The sequence below is a fragment of the Sinocyclocheilus anshuiensis genome, unplaced genomic scaffold (genome assembly GCF_001515605.1).
Source record: "Sinocyclocheilus anshuiensis isolate Anshui unplaced genomic scaffold, SAMN03320099.WGS_v1.1 scaffold1378, whole genome shotgun sequence".
NCBI classification, from domain to species: Eukaryota; Metazoa; Chordata; class Actinopteri; order Cypriniformes; family Cyprinidae; genus Sinocyclocheilus; species Sinocyclocheilus anshuiensis.
The window spans coordinates 161,452-183,564 of NW_015554155.1; the positions used below are offsets into that span (position 1 = coordinate 161,452).

Sequence of the window (22,113 nt, forward strand, 5' to 3'; positions counted from 1 at the left end):
ACACACATATATATAATTAGATTATATTTGTATATTTTCTGCTTTGATGTTAATTTCAGTTCAAGTTTCAGTATTTTTTTAATTTTTTTTTTGTAATTTTTATTTGCTTTTGTTGTTTTTAAATATGCCTGTATAGTTTTTAATAATTTCAGTTGTAGTTTTAGTTATGTATCAATGTTTCCACAAAAATGTGAAGCAGCACAACTGTTTTCTGCATGAATAATAATCAGAAATGCTTCTTGAGCAGCAAATCAGTATATTAGAATGATTTCTGAAGGATCATGTGACACCGAAGACTGGAGTAATGATGCTGAAAATTCAGCTTTGATCACAGGAATAAATTAAATTTTACAATATATTCACATAGAAAACAGTTAGTTGAACTTGTAATAATATTTCACAATTTTGCTGTTTTTACTGTATTTTTCATCAAATAAATGGTAAGCAGAAGAGACTTTAAAAAAAATAAAATAAAAAAAAAATTCAAAAAAATGTATTCCAAACGTGTATATATATACAGTGGGTACGGAAAGTATTCAGACCCCCTTAAATTTTTCACTCTTTGTTGCACAAGTCTGCATCCATATCACCATTTAAAGGGGAGACCCGTACCTTTGCCAGTAGTGTCACATGCTTCAAACGTTATGTTCAGGAGTTCTTCCTCCGAAAGGCCATTTGTGTCAGCACAATCACACAGAGTCCTGTTTTCTGATGTGAAATCTAAAGCAGTGTAAATACACAGGTAAGATGACTGTACTACAGCTGCTTATATAAACAGAGCATCAGATCACCTTCACTGCTCTCAAGCAGATGGCAGGGCTCCACTGAGTATATTCCAGAATCGATGGAAAGGCTTGGGACGCTGCATCCATTACAGCCATGATTCTGGGATACGAGCCTGAAAGAGGGAAGATGGGGCCCAACGTCTTCCTCTAAAGAGCCCTGATGTCCAGTCGGCTTCTCTGAGGCCATAGCCACTGACAACCAGAGAAAGAAAACTCAAGAAACTGTGCTTTTCTGATATTGTTGCTCCAGTGACATCTCAACAAGAGAAGTACTTACATTTTCCAGAACTACTGAAGATGACCTAATGAGATCTGTTTCATGGTTTTATCGAAATATGATAATGACAACAACAACTGAGACATCAGAAATAATGGAATGATACTATTTTTTGGCATGAAATGCAATGGAGAATTACATACCTTTTTAGATGAATATAATCCTTATAGAACCCAAAAGAATGGCATTCTCAAAACAGCATGGATGATCTGTTCACAGTCATACATTTGGTTCAATCTTAGTCACAGTTACACTGTTGTGTATGTGCAACACCCTTGTTGCTTGTAGATCTCAATGCTTCTAAAAGCAACAGCTGATCTTTAGAGAGCCTTTGCCTCTTTTTTTCATCAGAGACGCACACTGGCACACATCAAAACCAGATGACTTGGCTACCTCCCCCCAAACACCCTCCATTCACTGCCTGTGTGTACTTCTAGCAGGACAGAACAATGCTGTAATGGACCATTTTAATTAACATTCGGCAGTTTTCCATATCAAATGACTCAAGGTCAGCACTCAGCACTTTTAGGAGCATGCACCCACTAATTATCATTGTCCATTTCACCCAATATATCAACCTTCAGAGTATTTCTCTTAGTCAATCTTTTATTTATTTAGAAAATGTATTATTATTATTATATAAAATATTATATTATAATTTTAGATTTAATTAAACTATTATCATATCATTGTATATGCATGATTATTTTTTATTAATCTATGCAAGTTTAGATATAATTATACTACTTTCATTGTCCATTTTTATTCATATTAATTTTAAAAGTATTTATCGATTTAATATTAAATGATAAATTTAGATAACATGTTACTATTATCATGTCATTATGTATTTGTTATTGTTATTATTTTCTATCTGTATATCATTTTATTATAAATTTAGATATAAATATAATATGATACCGTATATATTTTACTAATAAGATTGTTTATCTTTGAGATATTATATTATAATTTTTTTATTTATTAAATTATTATCATATCAAGGTATTATTATTATTATTTTCATTGTTATTCATCTATATAACTTTGTATTATAGTTTCATATTATACTATTATTATATATTTTTATATTTGTTATTAATTATCTTTACAACAACAAAATCAGCAATAACATAAATATGTATTTATAAATTATAAGTCATATAAAATTATAAATAATTTATTATTATTATTAATCTATTTATACAATATGATAATGGTAGTATAGTAGTAATGAAATAGTAGTCATTTTATCTAAAATTATGTTATAATATTCAGCATTGTACATTTGTTATTTTTATTATTATTTATCTTTCTATTTTTATTATTATTTATTAATATTAACATATAAAATTATATTATAATTTTAGATGTAGATATGCTTTTATCGCATCATATGTGTTGTTTTTGTTGTTACTATTATTCATTTGATGATTTTAATCATTTGTCACGTCACATGATAATTTAGTGACGACAAAAGGTCTTTAAAATGTTGAAACAAGAATTAGTGACCAGCTTTTGTTTATTTGTGTATAATGTTTAATGAACGTTCGAGGACTTTTAATTTGAAGCGCTTTACCGCTAACCCGGAAGTGTAGTGTATTTTGTTGGTCAGGTTCAGTCGGTGATGTTGTGGAGAAGCTGCTGCTGCTGCTGCTGTTGATCATCACTGGATACGAACGAGTACAAACCAAAATCTGCAATATTGGGGTTTTGGCTTGAGTCGCAACCATGTCTCGGGGGTCTATTGAAATCCCTCTGCGGGACACAGATGAGGTTTGGACTTGTTTTATCTCTGTGCGGTGCGGAATATAATTTGATTGCAGCTCTGTGAATAGCTATCATCTGCTAACATGCTATCATTCACGCGCTTTTAATAAGTTTACATAAAATTAATAAACTAACAGCGGCGAATGACAGAAAGACCCCCGTGAGTCTTAGGCTAACTTACTCAATCATAAATCATAAAACGAGAAACTCTGAACGTGTTTCACATGATGGAAATACTTCATCCGAGCATCTTTTAATCCTTTTCTGTTGAAGTTCATGTCTATATTATATTTACACTGCCGTTCAAAAGTTTGGGATCAGTAAGATTTGTAATGTTTTTTGAAGAAGTCTCTTCTGCTCATCAAGGCTGCATTTATTTGATCATAAATGCAGAAAAAACAGTAATGTTGTGAAATATGACTATTTAAAATAATGGTTTTCTATTTTAATATACTTTAAAATATAATTTATTCCTGTGCTGCAAAGCTGAATTTTCATCAGCATCACTACTCCAGTCTTCAGTGTCACGTGATCTTTCAGAAATCATCCAATATGCTGATTTATTATCAATGTTGGAAACAATTTTGCTGCTTAATATTTTTTTGGAACCTGTGATATTTTTTTCTGGATTCTTTGATGAATAAAAAGTTAAAAAGAATAGTTTCTTCAAAATAGAAATCTTTTGTACTGTAGCAATATACACTACTGTTCAAAAGTTTGTGGTTAGTATTTTTTTCGTTCCTTTTTTTTTTAAAGAAATTAATGCTTTTATTCAGCAAGGATGTGTCAGTTTGATAAAAAGTGAGAATAAAGACATATTGTTAGAAAGGATTTCTGAAGATCATGTGACACTTTAGACTGGAGTAATGGCTGATGAAAAATCAGCTTTGCATCACAGAAATAAATTATATTTTAAAGGATATTAAATTAGAAAACCATTATTTCTAATGGTAATAATATTTTACAATATTACTGTTATTTTCTGTATTTTTGGTCAAATAAATGCAGCCTTGGTGAGCAGAAGAAACTTCTTTAAAAAAACATAAAAAATCTTACTGATCCCAAACTTGTTTTAAACAACAGTGCATTTGTGAAATGTCCTTTATTGAAAACCAAGCAAATTGTATAAACGAGTATAAACAAACATCTCAGGAGTAAATAGAAGAAGAAAACAATTACAGAAAACATTGTACATATTAAACAGCACCATAGTTCGTATTACATAAATTTACTTGTAGACATTGTTTCCAAATACATTTTAATCCTAATTTTAAATTGTTTAAGCATAGGCATTTTTAAAATTTATTTTGACTTTATGAATATATGACAACGCGCCAATGTGCATGTCAAATACAAATACTAGAAACACCTTAACATCTCCAAATTAATCGTAGCTTCTACCAAATTAACAATAATCCTAGCTTCATATATTTTAAAAATAATTATAAAATAAATTTTAAATTTTCTCCAAAAACTGTGTACCTTATGATATTCCCAAAATAAATGACTAATAGTCTCGGGCATTTTTACAAACATTCTTTCACATTAACTGAAGCTATATTTTATTGCATGTTATTAATATATGATATTTATTGTAGGTGTTAGAGCTCTACTGTCTGTATCAGCCAACCTCACTGGTGGAATTTTATCTTATTCTCATGATCTCGTCCTTGTTAATGGTCATTCATTTGTTGCATCTTTCTCAGGTTATTGAGCTTGACTTTGACCAGCTTCCAGAAGGAGATGAAGTCATCAGTATCCTCAAACAGGAACACACACAGCTGCACATATGGATTGCACTCGCTGTGAGTGACAAGCTCGTTTACGGTGACATTATTAGGATTTCTGCTGCGCAAAAAGTCAAAATAGTCTCACAACTATTTCTTTGCAGTTGGAGTACTACAAACAAGGCAAGACGGAAGATTTTGTCAAGTTGCTGGAGGCGGCACGCATTGATGGAAATCTTGATTACAGAGACCACGAGAAGGACCAGATGACGTGTTTGGACACACTGGCAGCTTATTATGTCCAGCAGGCTCGAAAAGAGAAGAACAAGGATGCAAAGAAGGACCTCATCAACCAGTCCACTCTTCTGTACACCATGGCAGACAAGATCATCATGTATGATCAGGTAAATGAAGGTTACAGTTTTCATAGTAATCTCTGTTATTGTTGTATTTTTTTTTGATAGGTCTTTAGCCTTATGACATTTCTCATTTCCGCAGAACCATCTGCTGGGAAGAGCTTGCTTTTGTCTTCTGGAAGGAGATAAGATGGATCAGGCAGACGCTCAGTTTCAGTTTGTGCTTAACCAGTCAACAAACAACATCCCTGCACTGCTGGGTAAATATGGCACATGATCTTTATATACTTAAAAGTCTGATTTAAAGTCAACTTGAAATCACAATTCACTTTATTTTTCCTATTACAGCAGAGTTTCTGTGGGTCTTGAAGAGTCTTAATTCGCCCTTTCACAAACTAAGGCCTAAAAAGGTCTTAAATTGGAGCAAAAAGTCTTAAATTAGTGAAGGCATGCCATTAAATGTTGCATTTTCCTCAGTGCAAATATCTGAACATCATTAAATCAAGATACATTTACTTGAGATGCAAATTGAACATGTTTGGTTTTCTGAGAAAATGAACAAAATGAAGTGAGTTTATGTTCAAAACATGAATAAATATGTGACCCTGGACCACAAAACCAGTCATAAGGGTCAATTTTTCGAAATTGAGATTTATACATCATCTGAAAGCTGAATAAATAAGCTTTCCATTGATGTATGGTTTGTTAGGATCGGACAATATTTGGTCGAGATACAACTATTTGAAAATCTGGAATCTGAGGGTGCAAAAAAACATATATTATACACACACACACACATTTACACACTCACACACAAACACACAAAGAAAAACAAGTAGATAAAAGAAAAAATGGAAAGCTAGTGTTTTTTTGTTTTGTTTTGTTTTGGTTTTTTTTATAAAAAAAAGAAGATAAATATAGATAAAGTAGAATTAAAATAGAATAGAAAGTGCTAGAGTTAGAGGGTTTTTGGCTATTGCTACAAATATACCCCAGCGACTTAAGACTGCTTTTGTGCTCCAGGGTCACATATGTCTATGGGGTATGAAAACTCTCTTTTCCTTCCAATCAAGCTGATTTTTCTGATCCTAGTGCCAAATATTTGATCTTGTTTTAACCATAAACTCTCTTCATTTTGATCAATTTCTCATTAAAGACGACTTCTTTTTTTTTTATGCAATTTTGCTTAAAAAGTCTTAAATTTATGTTCATAAAACCTGCAGAAACCCTCTACAGTGTTCCTTGGAATCCTTTAAAAGTCTTAAATCCAGTTAGATCAAATTTAAGGTCAAAACAAGCTATAACAAAAGTCTTAATTGTCATTTGAAGAGGCCTTACATTTACATTTACATTTAGTCATTTAGCAGACACTTTTATCCAAAATGACTTACAAATGAGGACAATAAAAGCAGTCAAAACTAACAAAAGAGCAACAATATATAAGTTTCTAGAGGGCACATTAAATTGCATCTTAAATTTGAGGGAGAAAAAAACACAAATTGTGATCTGGCCTAATTTGATAATCAAACTTAATATTATATCATATTAGTTGATTTAATTTATTAAATGCGATTGCCACATGCTCAAAGTCAAAACAGGTCAATCTTGCACTTTCTACAGGATCAGGTTTGAGCGTGGATCGCAATCATTGGCTATTGCACATTTATGCCAAGCGTTTGCTAATAGATGTTGTCTTGTTATGAATGATTATTTATGTTTATGTCCTTCAATAGGTAAAGCATGCATCTCTTTCAACAAAAAGGATTACAGAGGGGCTCTAGCCTACTACAAAAAAGCTCTTCGCACTAACCCTGGCTGTCCAGGTGAGTCTGCCAGATGTGTTAAAAATACTATTACCTTTTCCTTAAAACCTGACCACTTCCTAGATTGTCATAGTAGATAAATGTATTCTAATCACACCTTGACAAAATATACATCAATTGAAAGATGAAGAAACGTCAATACTATATCTTGCAATATATATTTAGGGCTCTATGAAATCGGTTTCATTTCTCCTAAAATTCTGTGTGTTCTGTTTTAATTTTTCTGTATTCAATTGTAATGGTTTAAATAAATTTCAATAATCAAAATGCATGTTAAATCAATATAATTCGTAGCTTTAACATTTTAATAATTTATTTAAATTTTGGTTACACTTCATTTCGATAGTCCACTTTAGACATTCTACTAGCTAGCTGTAGCTACATGTCAACTAACTCTCATTACAGTATTAGTGGACTATTAGGTTAGGGTTGGTAGAATAAGTTGACATGTACTTGCAAAGTCACTTATAGTCAGTAGGATGTCTAAAGTTGACTTTCAAAATAAAGTGTTACCAAAATTTTATAATTAATATAAAATGTTTTATTTATTTTTTGTGTCTTTGAATTTTTATGGCTTTATGATGTAATACAATTGATCGTCAAACAAATGAAAATTGGGCGATTCCTGATATTTTTTGGAACAGCAGAGGTTTACTATTAAAATAATAAAAAAAAGAAAAATGTAATGAAAGAAAAATATTGCTTAAATTAACTTTTCATTATATTATTGTTACTTTGAGAAGTACATTCTACTGTACAATAGTAATATTTCTGTCAAGTTAAGCCAAACTTTCGTTTTGACGGGTTGTTTTAAAGACCTTTGAGTTTCTGTGTGGAAATGATATGACTATAATTTTATCAAGTGAAATGCTTGTGGCTCTGAAGATGAAGTTCATGTGTTCATGACGGCAGACGCTGGAAAAAAAAAAAAGCACAAATGTCACGCATGCTTGAGTATATTGCAGTTTGATTAGCTCTACAGTCCTTCTTTTGATATATTCATCCAAAATTTGCTACATTCTGTGAAATTCCACATTTTGCTGTAAATTCCATTTTTATGACTGAATTCCGTGATTCTGCATCACTGAAATCTTAGGGCTCTATACTTAATCCACTGTAATCTCGAATGTTGTTTTCGGGTCTGTGTTCCAAACTGCTGGTTAACAGGTTAACCTTGACTGGTCAAGACTCAGCTCATTTCTGTGTAAATTGTCTTATTGCAGCCGAGGTGAGACTAGGCATGGGCCACTGCTTTGTCAAGCTCAACAAACTAGAGAAAGCTCGATTGGCATTTGGCAGAGCCCTGGAGCTCAACTCCAAATGTGTGGGAGCTTTGGTGGGTTTGGCTGTGCTGGAGCTCAACAACAAAGAGGCCGACTCCATCAAGAACGGGGTGCAGCTGCTTTCCAAAGCCTACACCATTGACCCCAGCAACCCCATGGTGCTCAATCACCTCGCCAACCATTTCTTCTTCAAGAAGGTAAAGCTAGATCTCTCTTGTGATCTACTGTTTTGAAGTGGATATCTTGTACTTTATATGTGCTTTGTGTTCTTCAGGACTACAGCAAAGTGCAGCATCTGGCTCTTCATGCTTTTCACAACACTGAGGTAGAGGCTATGCAAGCAGAGAGCTGCTATCAGTTAGCTCGTTCCTTCCACGTCCAGGTAGGAAAGAGACTTCTTTCATTTGAAATAGTTATCAATCAGTATATTTCAGTTATAACATGTAATTACATATATAAGATAGATAAATAGCTGGGAATAATAGCATAATCAACACTAAACAGTGTTATTTTAGTATTATTTTTAGTGTTTTATTCATATTTTAACTTGATTTATTTTTGATTGGCTTTTATTATATTTTTAGATTTAATTTGACATTTTAGTAATTTTATTACATGCTTTTGTCTTTGTTTATTTTTATTTCATTAATTAAATTAATTTAAATTAATATTTGAATTAATTTATACATTTTAATTAATTTTTAGTTTCAGTAATTTTAGTACCTAAACTTATTTCAGTAATCTAATATTTGTATTTATTTTTAATCTAATATTTATATTTAACTGTATTTTATTACAGTTTTATTTTAATTACCGAAAACTATTTTGAATGGTTTGTTTGTTTTAATTAACAATCGAAACACTGACGTCAAAACCTTTTACTGACCTCAACACTGACCTTTAACTTATTTTTTAAAATTTTTTTTTTACACGTTTTACAAAAAGTTAAGTATTTAGTGTAATATTTACTCAGAATTGTTAAAGACTGATAATATGGACAGAGGCCAAACATTATTTGACCTGGCCAATATATCAGCCTGTCAGTCAGCTTAAATTTCCTGCAGTGTTTAACACCAATGGTGATAAACTTGCACATGTCTTTGTTTTTAGGAGGACTACGACCAGGCCTTCCAGTACTATTATCAGGCCACTCAGTTTGCGTCGTCTACTTTTGTACTGCCCTTCTTTGGCCTGGGCCAGATGTATGTATATCGTAGAGACAAGGAGAATGCTGCACAGTGCTTTGAAAAGGTCCTGAAGGCTTATCCCAACAATTATGAAACCATGAAAATCCTTGGGTCTCTTTACGCCACATCGGATGACCAGGAGAAGATCAAAACCTTTTACTGACCTCAACACTGACCTTTAACTTATTTTAAAAAATTTTTTTTTTTACACGTTTTACAAAAAGTTAAGTATTTAGTGTAATATTTACTCAGAATTGTTAAAGACTGATAATATGGACAGAGGCCAAACATTATTTGACCTGGCCAATATATCAGCCTGTCAGTGAGCTTAAATTTCCTGCAGTGTTTAACACCAATGGTGATAAACTTGCACATGTCTTTGTTTTTAGGAGGACTACGACCAGGCCTTCCAGTACTATTATCAGGCCACTCAGTTTGCGTCGTCTACTTTTGTACTGCCCTTCTTTGGCCTGGGCCAGATGTATGTATATCGTAGAGACAAGGAGAATGCTGCACAGTGCTTTGAAAAGGTCCTGAAGGCTTATCCCAACAATTATGAAACCATGAAAATCCTTGGGTCTCTTTACGCCACATCGGATGACCAGGAGAAGAGAGACATCGCTAAGGTACGACATTATCATATCAAAAACTGCATTACAAAATGTTTTTCTCAGAGATTATTATAAGGCTCCTGTTTTGTTTTTTTTTACTCATAGGAACATCTGAAAAAAGTCACAGTGCAGTATTCCGATGATGTGGAAGCCTGGATTGAGCTCGCCCAGATTTTGGAACAAACAGACATTCAGGTAACAGTGTTATTCCTGCATATGCTCGTGTTTGGACTCATGCAACATACACCTCTCTCAAACTGTGAATCGCCCATCTTTCCTGCAGGGTGCTCTTTCTGCATATGGCACGGCCACTCGTATCCTCCAGGAGAAGGTCCAAGCGGATGTTCCTCCTGAGATCCTCAATAATTTGGGGGCTTTACACTTCAGATTGGGAAACCTTGGCGAGGCCAAGGTAAAGAGGGATTTTAGGCTCTAATTAAATTAATGTTGCGGTTCTGCTGTTTGGTACTAAAGAAAACTCTCAATTTCTTTGTAGAAATACTTCTTGGCTTCTTTGGAGAGGGCAAAAGCTGAGGGTGAGCATGATGAGCACTACTACAACGCCATCTCCGTCACGACCTCCTATAACCTGGCCAGACTCTATGAAGCCATGTGCGAGTTCCACGAGGCTGAGAAACTCTACAAGAACATCTTGAGAGAGCATCCCAACTATGTGGACTGTAGGCATCATCACAGTATTCATTTTGTGTGGCTTTTTTGTTCAGGGAATGGTCTGTTCGGTTGGTTTATTTGAATCTGTAACAGGTTACTTGCGTCTTGGAGCGATGGCACGTGACAAGGGAAATTTCTACGAAGCTTCCGACTGGTTTAAAGAAGCCCTTCAGATCAATCAGGTATGTAGTTCTTATCTTTATATGTATGACCAACACATTATCATTCTTCTAGTTCTGTATTAATCCAAATAAAAAAAGACAACAAAAAAGCAAATGCAAGATAAAAACCACAGCTGTACTGAGGAACAGCAAACATTTAGGTCACAACATGACTTTCTGTGCCTAATTGCAATGCCAGGTGAAAGAGTCACCTTAAAACAAAGAAAGGTCGCGCATCACGTGATGACCAAAAATCAAATGATTTAATTAACACGGTCATGTTCTTTGGAATTCTATAAGGCTCCAGTTTGTTGAGATTAATAAGATAATTCTAAGTTGGTTATATTTATTTTCATTCACTAGCAGTTATGTTTAATTTTGCTTAAAGTCGAATCATAATTTATTACTTATTATTTATGTATCTAATGTTATCTTTTTTTTTTGGGGTGGGGGCTAATCATGTGACGTATGCAACCTTGTCATCTTTGTTTTAAGGTGACTTCTTGTACCTTGTGTTGTAATTAGGCACTGAAGAAGGTCATGACCTAAACATTTGCCATTCCTCAGTAAAGCGGTGTTATCATTGTTTTATTAATGTTTTTATTAGTGCTGTCAACCGATTAATCGCGATTAGTCACATCCAAAATAAAAGTTTTTGTTTACATAATATGTGTGTACCGTGTTTATTTATTATGTATATATAAAAATATAAACTATATTTAATAATATAAAACATAATACTGTAAATATATAAATGTAAATATTTTCAAAATATATACTGAATGTGTGTGTATTTATATATACATAATAAATAAACACAGAACACACACATATATTAAATCGCTTGACAGCACTAGATTTTATACATTTTTGTTTCTGTTTTTTATTTTAATTTGTAAAATTTTAGTAATTTTCAGTAATTTATGTATGACTAAATACTTTTAAATTGTTTTATTAAATCAAGTTAAACTGAAATGAGAAATGTTGCTAGCTGAAATAAAGTTTTTATTAAAGTTATTTAATTTCAAGTAACGATTTTTTTTAATGGTTTAAGTTAACTACAATAACGCTGCAGTATAGCTGTAGTTTTTATCTTGCACTTTTGGCTAACGCACCTAGACTTTCTAGATGTTTTTTTCAGGTTTTTGGTGATTTCTTCAGATCTGTATTAATAAATTGTGTTTTGCAGGACCATCCTGACGCCTGGTCACTGATTGGTAACCTTCACTTGGCGAAGCAAGAGTGGGGTCCCGGGCAGAAGAAGTTTGAACGCATCCTTAAGCAGCCCTCCACTCAGAACGACACTTACTCAATGCTGGCGTTGGGTAACGTGTGGCTCCAGACGCTGCATCAGCCCACTAGAGACCGAGAAAAGGTGCCTTACGTGATTCACTTGACAAACTATCTTGTGTTGTCATAATTTGTTGTCTGTTTCTATTCATTAAAATGTTTTTGTTTGTTTTGCAGGAAAAGCGGCACCAGGATCGAGCTTTGGCGATCTACAAACAAGTTCTGAGGAATGATGCCAAAAATCTATATGCTGCCAATGGCATAGGTGCTTTACCTGCTGTTTAATTAGTCTTGTAAATCCCGTCCTGTAACTAGCAGTATAAACCAACATACTGGTGGTTAACTGTCTTTTGCATCTTTCTTCCGTGTGATACAGGTGCTGTGTTGGCACATAAGGGTTATTTCCGAGAGGCACGGGATGTTTTTGCCCAGGTCCGAGAGGCCACGGCAGAGATCAGTGATGTCTGGCTGAATCTCGCACACATCTATGTGGAGCAGAAGCAGTATATCAGTGCAGTGCAGATGGTGAGAGAATAAACTGAAGGAATTGTCTCCTGAAGAGGAGGGTTTTGTTCTGGATCTGTACTCGTGTTCTGTTTTTCTGTCTCTTTAGTATGAAAACTGTTTGAAGAAATTCTACAAATATCAGAACACAGAGGTACTGCTGTATCTGGCCCGAGCGCTCTTCAAATGTGGCAAGCTGCAGGAGTGTAAACAGACTCTTCTGAGGGTGGGCGAATCTTAATAGAACTTAGTAGTTTCTTTTCTTTACTGCAGGGTTTCCCAAACTGGGTTTTGTAAGTTAATGAAAAACTGATAATTGATTAAATCATGGAAAATGAAAACAAACAATCAAATAAAAAAACAATCAAAATAAAATGCATTTTATATATAAATATTTTATTTGTCATGTGTATATATATATATATATATATATATATATATATATATATAAAAGAATCATGTCAACTTGTGGAAAATGGGCATCCTATGACCCCTTTAAATAATATTAACAGATAAAGTACAACTTTTAATTTTAATAATGTATTAGGAAATATACAAAAATTAGCATTATTTTAACCTATTGGCAGTCCTAGTTATAAACGTTTCTGACTTCCTGCTGTTTTTCTGGTTCTTTGATTCTCAGGCCCGGCATGTGGCTCCCAGTGACACAGTGCTGATGTTTAATGTGGCGCTGGTGCTGCAGAGGTTGGCCACGCTGGTGCTGAAGGACGAGAAGAGTAATCTGAAGGCTGTATTGAGTGCGGTGAAAGAGCTGGAGTTGGCTCACAGGTACGTGAACTCCAGGACCTCCAGCCTATGACGCACTACAGCTTGAAGCTGTCATGGCTTTCATAACTTTCTGTTATTGTTCTCACAGGTACTTCAGCTACCTCAGTAAGGCTGGGGACAAAATGAGATTCGACCTTGCGCTGGCTGCAAGTGAAGCCAGGTAGGTTTGTTCTTCCAGATATGGGATATTTGTTCTGAAATTAAAGTTTCCACAAATGTCCCAGTCTGATGTGATCTGACATAGGGCTGCACAATTAATCTAATTTCTAATCGCGATTACAATTATGGATGCCACAATTACGTAATCGTTCAAATTTTTTTTATAATTTAAAGAAGAACCCAATCCGATGTATAGTTGACATTTAAGACTTAATACTATAGAAAAGCACTAAAAGTTTTTCAGTTAGAGTGTTTTCAGCTCGTTTATTTTCATTAAAAAATATGGCATGCAGTTGCATCAAACAATGGTATAAACAACATTCAGTGTACATTTTGATAATCGTAATTAATAATCGCAATTACAATTTCAAGGGAATAATCGACAATTATGATTTTTGTCATAATCGTGCAGCCCTAATCTGACACCTCCAATGAAAATGTAGGGTGTCATGAAAAAATCCACAGCCAATCTAAAAATATTTGATGCTTAATATACAGTTATGTGTACGTTTTTTTTTTTTTAATTTTTTAATTATCTAATAATTTTATTTATTCAATTATTCAATAAAATACAAAATATATATTTAAATTATTTTTGATATATTTTATAAATGTTATAAATGACACAGGTTTTTAGTTTACTTATATATACAAATTAATGTTTTATAATTTTATCTTTTCATTTTATATATGTACAGTGGGTACGGAAAGTATTCAGACCCCCTTAAATTTTTCACTCTCAGTTAGAGTTTTCAGCTTATTTTCATATAAAAATATGGCATGCAGTTGCATCAAACAATGGTATAAACAACATTCAGTGTACATTTTGATAATCGTAATTAATAATCGCAATTACAATTTCAAGGGAATAATCGACAATTATGATTTTTGTCATAATCGTGCAGCCCTAATCTGACACCTCCAATGAAAATGTAGGGTGTCATGAAAAAATCCACAGCCAATCTAAAAATATTTGATGCTTAATATACAGTTATGTGTACGTTTTTTTTTTTAAATTTTTTTAATTATCTAATAATTTTATTTATTCAATTATTCAATAAAATACAAAATATATATTTAAATTATTTTTGATATATTTTATAAATGTTATAAATGACACAGGTTTTTAGTTTACTTATATATACAAATTAATGTTTTATAATTTTATCTTTTCATTTTATATATGTACAGTGGGTACGGAAAGTATTCAGACCCCCTTAAATTTTTCACTCTTTGTTATATTGCAGCCATTTGTATTTTATATATATTTGTATAAATTATACGTACAATTTTCTTCTTTTTTTTTTTTTGGGAGGCTATTGAATGACGTAAGAGGGAATAAATGATGACAGAATTGAATCATTTTAAATGTATGTTTTCTCTTTCAGGCAGTGCTCTGATTTGCTAAGCCAGGCTCAGTACCATGTGGCCCGAGCTCGGAAACAAGATGAGGAGGAGAAGGAGCACCGAGCCAAACAGGAGCAGGAGAGAGACCTACTGCGGCAGCAGGTGCTGAAAGAACAGGAGGAGAGGAAGAGCAAAGAGGCCGAGGAGCAGAAGAAGCTGCTCGAGCAGAGAGCCCAGTATGTGGAGAAGACCAAGAGCCTGCTCAACTTCTCAGAGGCCATGAAAGCAGCAGCGAAGGAGAAGAAGAAAGGAGGCAGTGGACGGGTGAGTTTAAGCACTTCAACACTCTTTTTCACACCCCGTCTTTTTAAAATGTAATAAAATGTTCATGTACTTTTTTATTTAGCGCAAGAAAGGAGGCGACTTTGATGACTTTGTCAATGATGACTCTGATGAGGACCTGCCAGTCAAGAAAAAGAAGAAGAAAGCTGGGAGTGGCAGTGAAGTTGAGGATGCCGAGGAGGATGGAGAGAAGAAACCCCGTAAAAAGAGGAGGAGGTAAACATTAGTGAAAACATAGCCACTGAATTCATGAGGAATTCAGGAACTCCGTTATTTTAGTATAATTATAGTTTTTAGTAATATTTTGGAATAGCTTTCTTTTTTCTTTTTTTTTTACCATTATTCAGTTTTAATTTTTAGTAATTTTATATTGTGCTTTTGTCATTTTAATAATTATTAATATTAATTAATAATAATTTCAGTTTGTTTGTTTCTTGGTTCAGCTTAAACTAAATGAAAATTAGAAATGTTGCCTTGACAACTAACTGAAAAAATGTTTTTCTCATCTATTTTATTTCAGCTTTCAATTAACAATTTTTAATAGTTTTAGTTAACGTCTCCAATAGTCTTCAGTTCAGAGGATCATGATGCATTTACATATCTTAATTTATAATTTTTATATATAATTTATTATATAATTATGTAATGAGATTATATAATATGTAATAATTATATTATATATATAATAAAATTTTATAATGAAATATGGGCACAGTTTTGTTATAGGTGCCAAATTGTGAGCTAGTGTACTTTTTTAATTTTTTTGCATCAATTTAAATTATTAATTATATAAATTAAGTTATCAATAAAATATATGTAAATTATTATTTATTAAAATTATAGAATATAATTTTTCTGAACACCTGATTGTAGTTAAAAACGGGTTTATTCTGGGTCAGGTTGAGTTTCAGTGTGTTTCTCTTGTTGTTTCCTCAGACCGGCTAAAAGAGAAGATGAAGGTTCAGATGATGAGGAAGGAGGTTCAAGGCCTAAAAAGCAGCGTAAGCCCAGAGAGCGCAAGAAGAACGAGAAGGTACCAGTGCTCTGAGCACTTAACATGAAAGTTTTACCTGTATGGTGAGATTTAGTTCTGATTGCATTTCTCTTTTTTTTTTAAGTACAAGCCGGAGCGCATGCCGCCTTCTCTTAAAGGGAAGATCAAGTCCAAGGCAATCATTTCATCCTCTGATTCCTCCTCCGATGAGGATGGCCTGAAAATAGCAGAAGACAGGTGAGAGACGTCACTTGAGTTCGCTTAAAGTTGGCATGAGCTGGAATCTATTTTGTAAATGCATGTTATAGAACTTATTGTGAACAATTCATCCATTCATTTCTGGATCTTCCAGTGAAACGACAGACTTCTCTTTGGTGATTTTTAATTTAATTTAATTTATTATTTTTTTATTTTATTTTATTATATTATATTTTATTTTATTTTACACTTTTTCTCTAAACATTTACATAGACTCCCTAGCATTTCCTGGACCCCAGTTAGAAAAACCCTGATCTATTTATGTTGTAAAAAATAACTAAAATATTATTTGGAAAATAATTAGTTTTGTTACATTTAGGGATGTAACGATTCACTCAACTCACGATTCGATTCGATTCATAAATTAAATGTGTCCTTTTATTATTGCTTGGACAAAATGCTGCATGTTTCTTTGTGAAATTGAAATATAACACTATAATAATATACTAATGTAGCACTTGTATATTATTGCTCCTTTGTTGGTTTTGATTGCTTCTATTGTCCTCATTTGTAAGTCGCTTTGGATAAAAGCGTTTGCTAAATAACATCGTCACATATTTGAATCGATTTTCAACCGGCTCGCGGTTAATCTTTACATCCCTAGTTACATTGTATTACTTTTTTTTCCCGTCGTATCATAGTACTGCTATAGTACTTCATTCATTCATTCAGTCATTTATGTACTCTATTTTAATATAATTTTATTTATTTATATAAATTTTTTATTACATTTATTTATTGTTTTTTCTTACACTTTTTCTGCACTTGCACTTTTTCCCTTGTGGTCATCTAGTTTGAAATACAAACTATAATGTTCATCTGCCTCTATTTTTGAGTGAAACACCTACATCTCAAAATCTAATCAACAGCCGATGCATAGAACCAAGTCCCCACCCTACATTGTTTTCTTTTACCATAACCTGTTACTCTAGGACAGGGATGGGCAACTGGCGGCCCGCAGTGTCTTTTAGTATGGCCCGCTGGATCATATTAGACTCGGATGATCAATTTTAAAACATTTGAAAAGCAAGTCACGTAAAGATTGCTTTCAGTTTATGATGTTAATACTATCTCCAACCAGGAGAGGTCGCTAGTTTCCAGCCGCTCCCCTATTAATTTCAGCGTAGTATGACGTGCAATCTAATGTAAACATTCATTAACATTAGCAAATAATAAATGAAAAACTGACCATGAAAACAGTATTTTCAAGTCAAGATGGTAAACAGATTATCTTTTTACCAAGTTCAAGGGGATACCCATATGTTTGGATTGTTTGAAAATCTGTATTTTATTTAAATCACCATCACACCACTGCTCACAAACAACGGGGATGCCAGAGTTGCACTTGCCTCAAATTTCAAAGGTAAAATTCATAGTCAACGAAAGCTTTTTGCCAAATGCATGACAGAAATGTTTGCACTGGACTATGTTCTTATTAGGGTTTCCGCGGGTCCTTAAAACATCTTCAGTTAAATTGTTTACATTCAAATCCATGCAAACTCTTAAATGGTACAAAAAGTCTAAATTATAAGAGGTCTTTGGGGACGGAAAGACAATAATTGTTATATGGATTATTAATATGACGATTAAACTTCAAAAGGATACGATTTCACTGAATAAACTTGAGCGCTGCACGCCAGCTTTGTGTACTGCGGTTACCGGGGAAACCACTATATGCGCAGTTCCGAAAGTGAAACCTGCGGGCAGAGAACGAATTTGCTTTTTCAATAAGCCCATCTGCTATTTTTGCTACATATTTTTAAATGTGAACCAGTGGATCGACAAAAAGCTAATGCATTATACAAATCTAAACAATTAAGACGCTACGATATATTTATGTTATTTAATATAAGAATTAATTGATAATAATTGTTTAAATTAATATAATAATTGATACTTTTGACTCATCCCTTTTCTTAAAAAATTGTTTAAAGTGCAGATCTTAAAAAGGTATTTAAAGGTCTTAAATTTGATTTAAAAAATCCTGCAGATACCAGGTTATTTTATGGTACCATTTAGAATAACTATTTTTTTTAAATTAAGCCCTTTTTAACTGTCCTTTTAGGTTGTTTTGAGAATGTTCTGTAGGCTACTGATAAAAAAAGGACCTCTGTATATTTGTTTGGTGCAAATTTACAGACAATGCAATTGAAATGTTTACATTGGCTAGTCAGGGTAATATTTCTGTCCACTGACAACAAAGTTTTCCTTCTGAATTAGCATAACTGCACAAGTTTTATACTTAATAAAATCTTTAAAAACAAATGACATTAGTTATACTTTAATTTCCTTCAATAAAAATTGAGTAAGACGGTGTAAAAACTGTGTGGACGTGGATTAGTAATCTGGCCCCTTGGTATAAAGAAGAAAAAATGCTGGCCCTCGTCACTATCAAAGTTGCCCATCCCTGCTCTAGGATGTACGTCACAATACGGAAAACAACATATGCTGCAATTTCTGTTTCATTAAGAATTTATATATTCCTTAAATTGTCTGTTTTATGTCCAGAAACCCCAGGGACAGCGGCTCTGGTTCAGACGACGACCAAGGCCACAGGAAACGCATTGCTTCTGACAGCGATTCCAATGAGGAGCGTAACCAATCAGGCAGTGAGGCCGGCAGCCCCCAACGCTCTGGAAACTCAGACGAGGATGAGTCTGGCAGCGAACGCCCGGTGAAGAGGAGGAGACCACAACAGCAGTCCGACTCGGAGCAGTCAGACAACGAGAGCAAGAAGAGCCGCTCTGAAGGGTCTGAGAATGAGTCTCAGGCCAGATCTCCAGCCGCCGCTTCAGATCGAGGCTCAGAGAACGAAGGCTCTCCGCAGAGGTCTGATAACGACTCTGAGCCGGAGGGGTCCAAAAATGAAGCCTCCAACAGAGGATCTGATGATGACAGTGACTGAGTTGCTGACCGTTCGGTCGGTTGAGGGGAAAAAAAGCCTTTGTTGTTGTAATGTAATGTTCAGATCATAGTACGTAGTTAAGTGTCTTCCTGGATAATGTTTCTCGGATTTTACACAATGTTTTTGCTTTTATTTTTCAAAAATGAGAATGGTGTTTTCTGTTCAGTCTTTTGAGTAAGAAATGTTCAAAACCTCTTTAGCAGGCATTACAGCATATCATGTGCTCCGTAGTCTAAAGGGACAATCGCACGCTGTGATTCAGAGTTGGTGTACAATATGAAATACCTTTTGAGTAAAAAATATTTTGAAACATTTTTCTAATTTGTATTGTATCCTGGTTAGTGATGTGTTTTGAATATATACACTCACCCACTGGCCAGTTTATTATTTACACCTTGTTAGTACCAAGTTGGACCTCCTTTTGCGTTCAACTCTTTGTGGCATAGATTCAAGGTGCTGGAAACATTCCTCAGAGATTTTGGTCCATATTGATATGAGAGCATCACGCAGTTGCTGCAGATTTGTCGGCTGCACATCCATTATATGAATCTCCCGTTCCACCACATCCCAAAGGTGCTCTACTGGATGCAGATCTGGTGACTGTGGAGGCCATTTGAGTATAACGAACTCATTGTCATGTTCAAGAAGCCGAGTTGATTTGAGCTTTGTGACCTGACGCGCTATCCTGCTTGAAGTAGCTATCACCAGATCGATACACTGAAGGTGAACATGGTCACCAACAACACTCAGGTGGGTTGTGGTGTTTAAACAATGCTCAATTGGTTCTAAGGGTCCCAAAGTGCACCAAGAAAACGTCCCCCACACACCATTACAGCACCAGCAGCCTGAACCGTTGATGCACGGCAGGATGGATCCATGCTTTCATGTTGTTTGTACCAAATTCTGACCCTGCCATCTGAATGTCTCCGCAGAAATCAGCATACTTTTCAGACCAGGCAACCTTTTTCCAATCTTCTGTTGTCCAATTTAGGTAAGCCTGTGTGAATTGTAGCCTCAGTTTCCCATTCCTAGCTGACAGCAATGGCACCAGGTGTGGTCTACTGTTGCTGTAGCCCATCTGCTTCAAGGTTCAATGTCATGCATTTCTGCTTAAAGGTGAAAACCCAAATCTATGTATATTTTGCAAGACCCCCCTTTCCATTAAACATACACTTCTCGCTCAAAAGAGGATAAAGGGAACACTTAATCATTACAGTATAACACCAAGTCAATTAAACTTCAGGGATATCCATCTGTCCAGATAGGAAGCATAAGTGATTGTGACTCAGTTTCACCTGCTTTGGTGCAAACAAAAGTTACAACAGGTGCACTGGAGAGGCAAAAGCAAGACAACCCCCCAAAAGTGAATGATTTTACAAGTGGTGGTCACAGACAATTGCTCTCTCCTTATCCCTCCTGACTGATTTGTCTCTTGTTTTGTTAATGTCCTTCTCGCTACTTGTTCCATGAGGTAGTATCTACAAACCAATCAGGTTGCAGTTAGCCCAGCTTCTCCAGGATGACATATCCATACGTGTTGTCGCGAGGTTTGTTGTGCCTCCCAGGACAGTTTCAAGAGCATGGAGGAGATACCAGGAGACGGGCCGTTACGAGGAGAGCTGAACAGGAACATAGAAGGGCAATAACACAGCAGCAGGACTGATAGGGTCTGGCTGCAGACATGCACTTGCATTTTCAGACTTGCAGACATAGAAGGCAGCAGCAGGACTGATAGGGTCTGGCTGCAGACATGCACTTGCATTTTCAGACTTGCACTACTTGCACTCCTTCCGCGAGTGACGTCACTTGCAGTCTTTTTTTATTTAATTTAATTGATTAATTTTTTTTTTTTATTTAATCTCTCAACATTTTACACAAGTAGCCAGGTGGTGAAGACAAGAAAAAAAGAAACTAAATCACGAAGTCACTTGCAATCGCCGCTTGCACGCTCAGCTACTTGCAACCCACACGAATCGTGCGTGTTGCCAATGGAGACAAGACGCTGTGGTGGTTAAATGATTAAAACTAATTTAGTACTATAACATACAGGGTCCTGCAAGTCATCTGTAGGAGAAAAAGACAAGACCCGCAAATCCGTGGCCACAGAACGGCAGAATATGAATGCAATGCGCAAAGTCTCTCATTAAGCGCTTTTAAACCTTCCGTAGAAAACCATAAACACTTAATAGGCTATGGCTTAATGTATTAAGATAGTGCTATTAAAAGATCAAATTAAGTTTATTAATATAATGTATGTATATAGTGTTTTCCTCCCATACCGCATAATGTGGCATAACGGTCTAAGATTATAAAGACCTCATATGCTCCTCTTCATTATTAAAACACAATTAATATGTGTCATATGGTCTGTGTAGTTTGCATCAACAATAAGAAATACTGAATTTGGTCTTTATCATCTTAGTCCGTTATGGCACATTAAGCGTTTTGCTGTAGGCGTATGGGAGGAAAAGTATAAGTTTGCTCGTTGTGTTCATGAGCATATGCTTGCCTTGTAGTAGCCTAGTACATTAAATGAATAAACTATATATCGAATTTGATCTTTTAATAGCACTATCTTAACACATTAAGCCATATTAAGTGTATGGTTTTCTACGGAGGTTTAAAAGCGCTTAAAGAGAGACTTTGCGCATTGTGTTCATATTCTGCTGTTCTGTGGCCACGGATTTGCGGGTCTTGTCTTTTTCTCCTACAGGTGACTTGCAGGACCCTGTACGTTATGGTACTAAATTAGTTTTAATCGTTTAATCACCACAGCTTCTTGTCTCCATTGGCAACACACACCATTTGTGTCGATTGCAAGTGACGTCGCAGGTATCGGAGAGTGCAAGTGGCGATTGCAAGTGACATTGTAA

At 34.6% G+C, this 22,113-nt stretch overlaps 1 protein-coding gene across 1 annotated transcript; it reads left to right on the top strand.

Annotated features, from left to right (window-relative positions):
• Positions 1–2,667: 2,667 nt before the first annotated feature.
• On the top strand, positions 2,668–19,553 carry ctr9 (CTR9 homolog, Paf1/RNA polymerase II complex component). Its single transcript, XM_016463550.1, has 23 exons — positions 2,668–2,838; positions 4,539–4,637; positions 4,724–4,963; positions 5,058–5,175; positions 6,649–6,738; positions 7,962–8,218; positions 8,296–8,403; positions 9,598–9,834; positions 9,925–10,014; positions 10,103–10,231; positions 10,316–10,499; positions 10,585–10,673; positions 11,842–12,027; positions 12,120–12,207; positions 12,319–12,467; positions 12,556–12,672; positions 13,090–13,235; positions 13,324–13,395; positions 14,783–15,065; positions 15,148–15,299; positions 16,020–16,116; positions 16,202–16,314; positions 18,844–19,553. Exons 1-23 carry the CDS (start codon positions 2,794–2,796, stop codon positions 19,238–19,240), a joined length of 3,486 nt encoding a protein of 1,161 aa, XP_016319036.1. The 5' UTR covers positions 2,668–2,793; the 3' UTR covers positions 19,241–19,553.
• Positions 19,554–22,113: the final 2,560 nt, after the last annotated feature.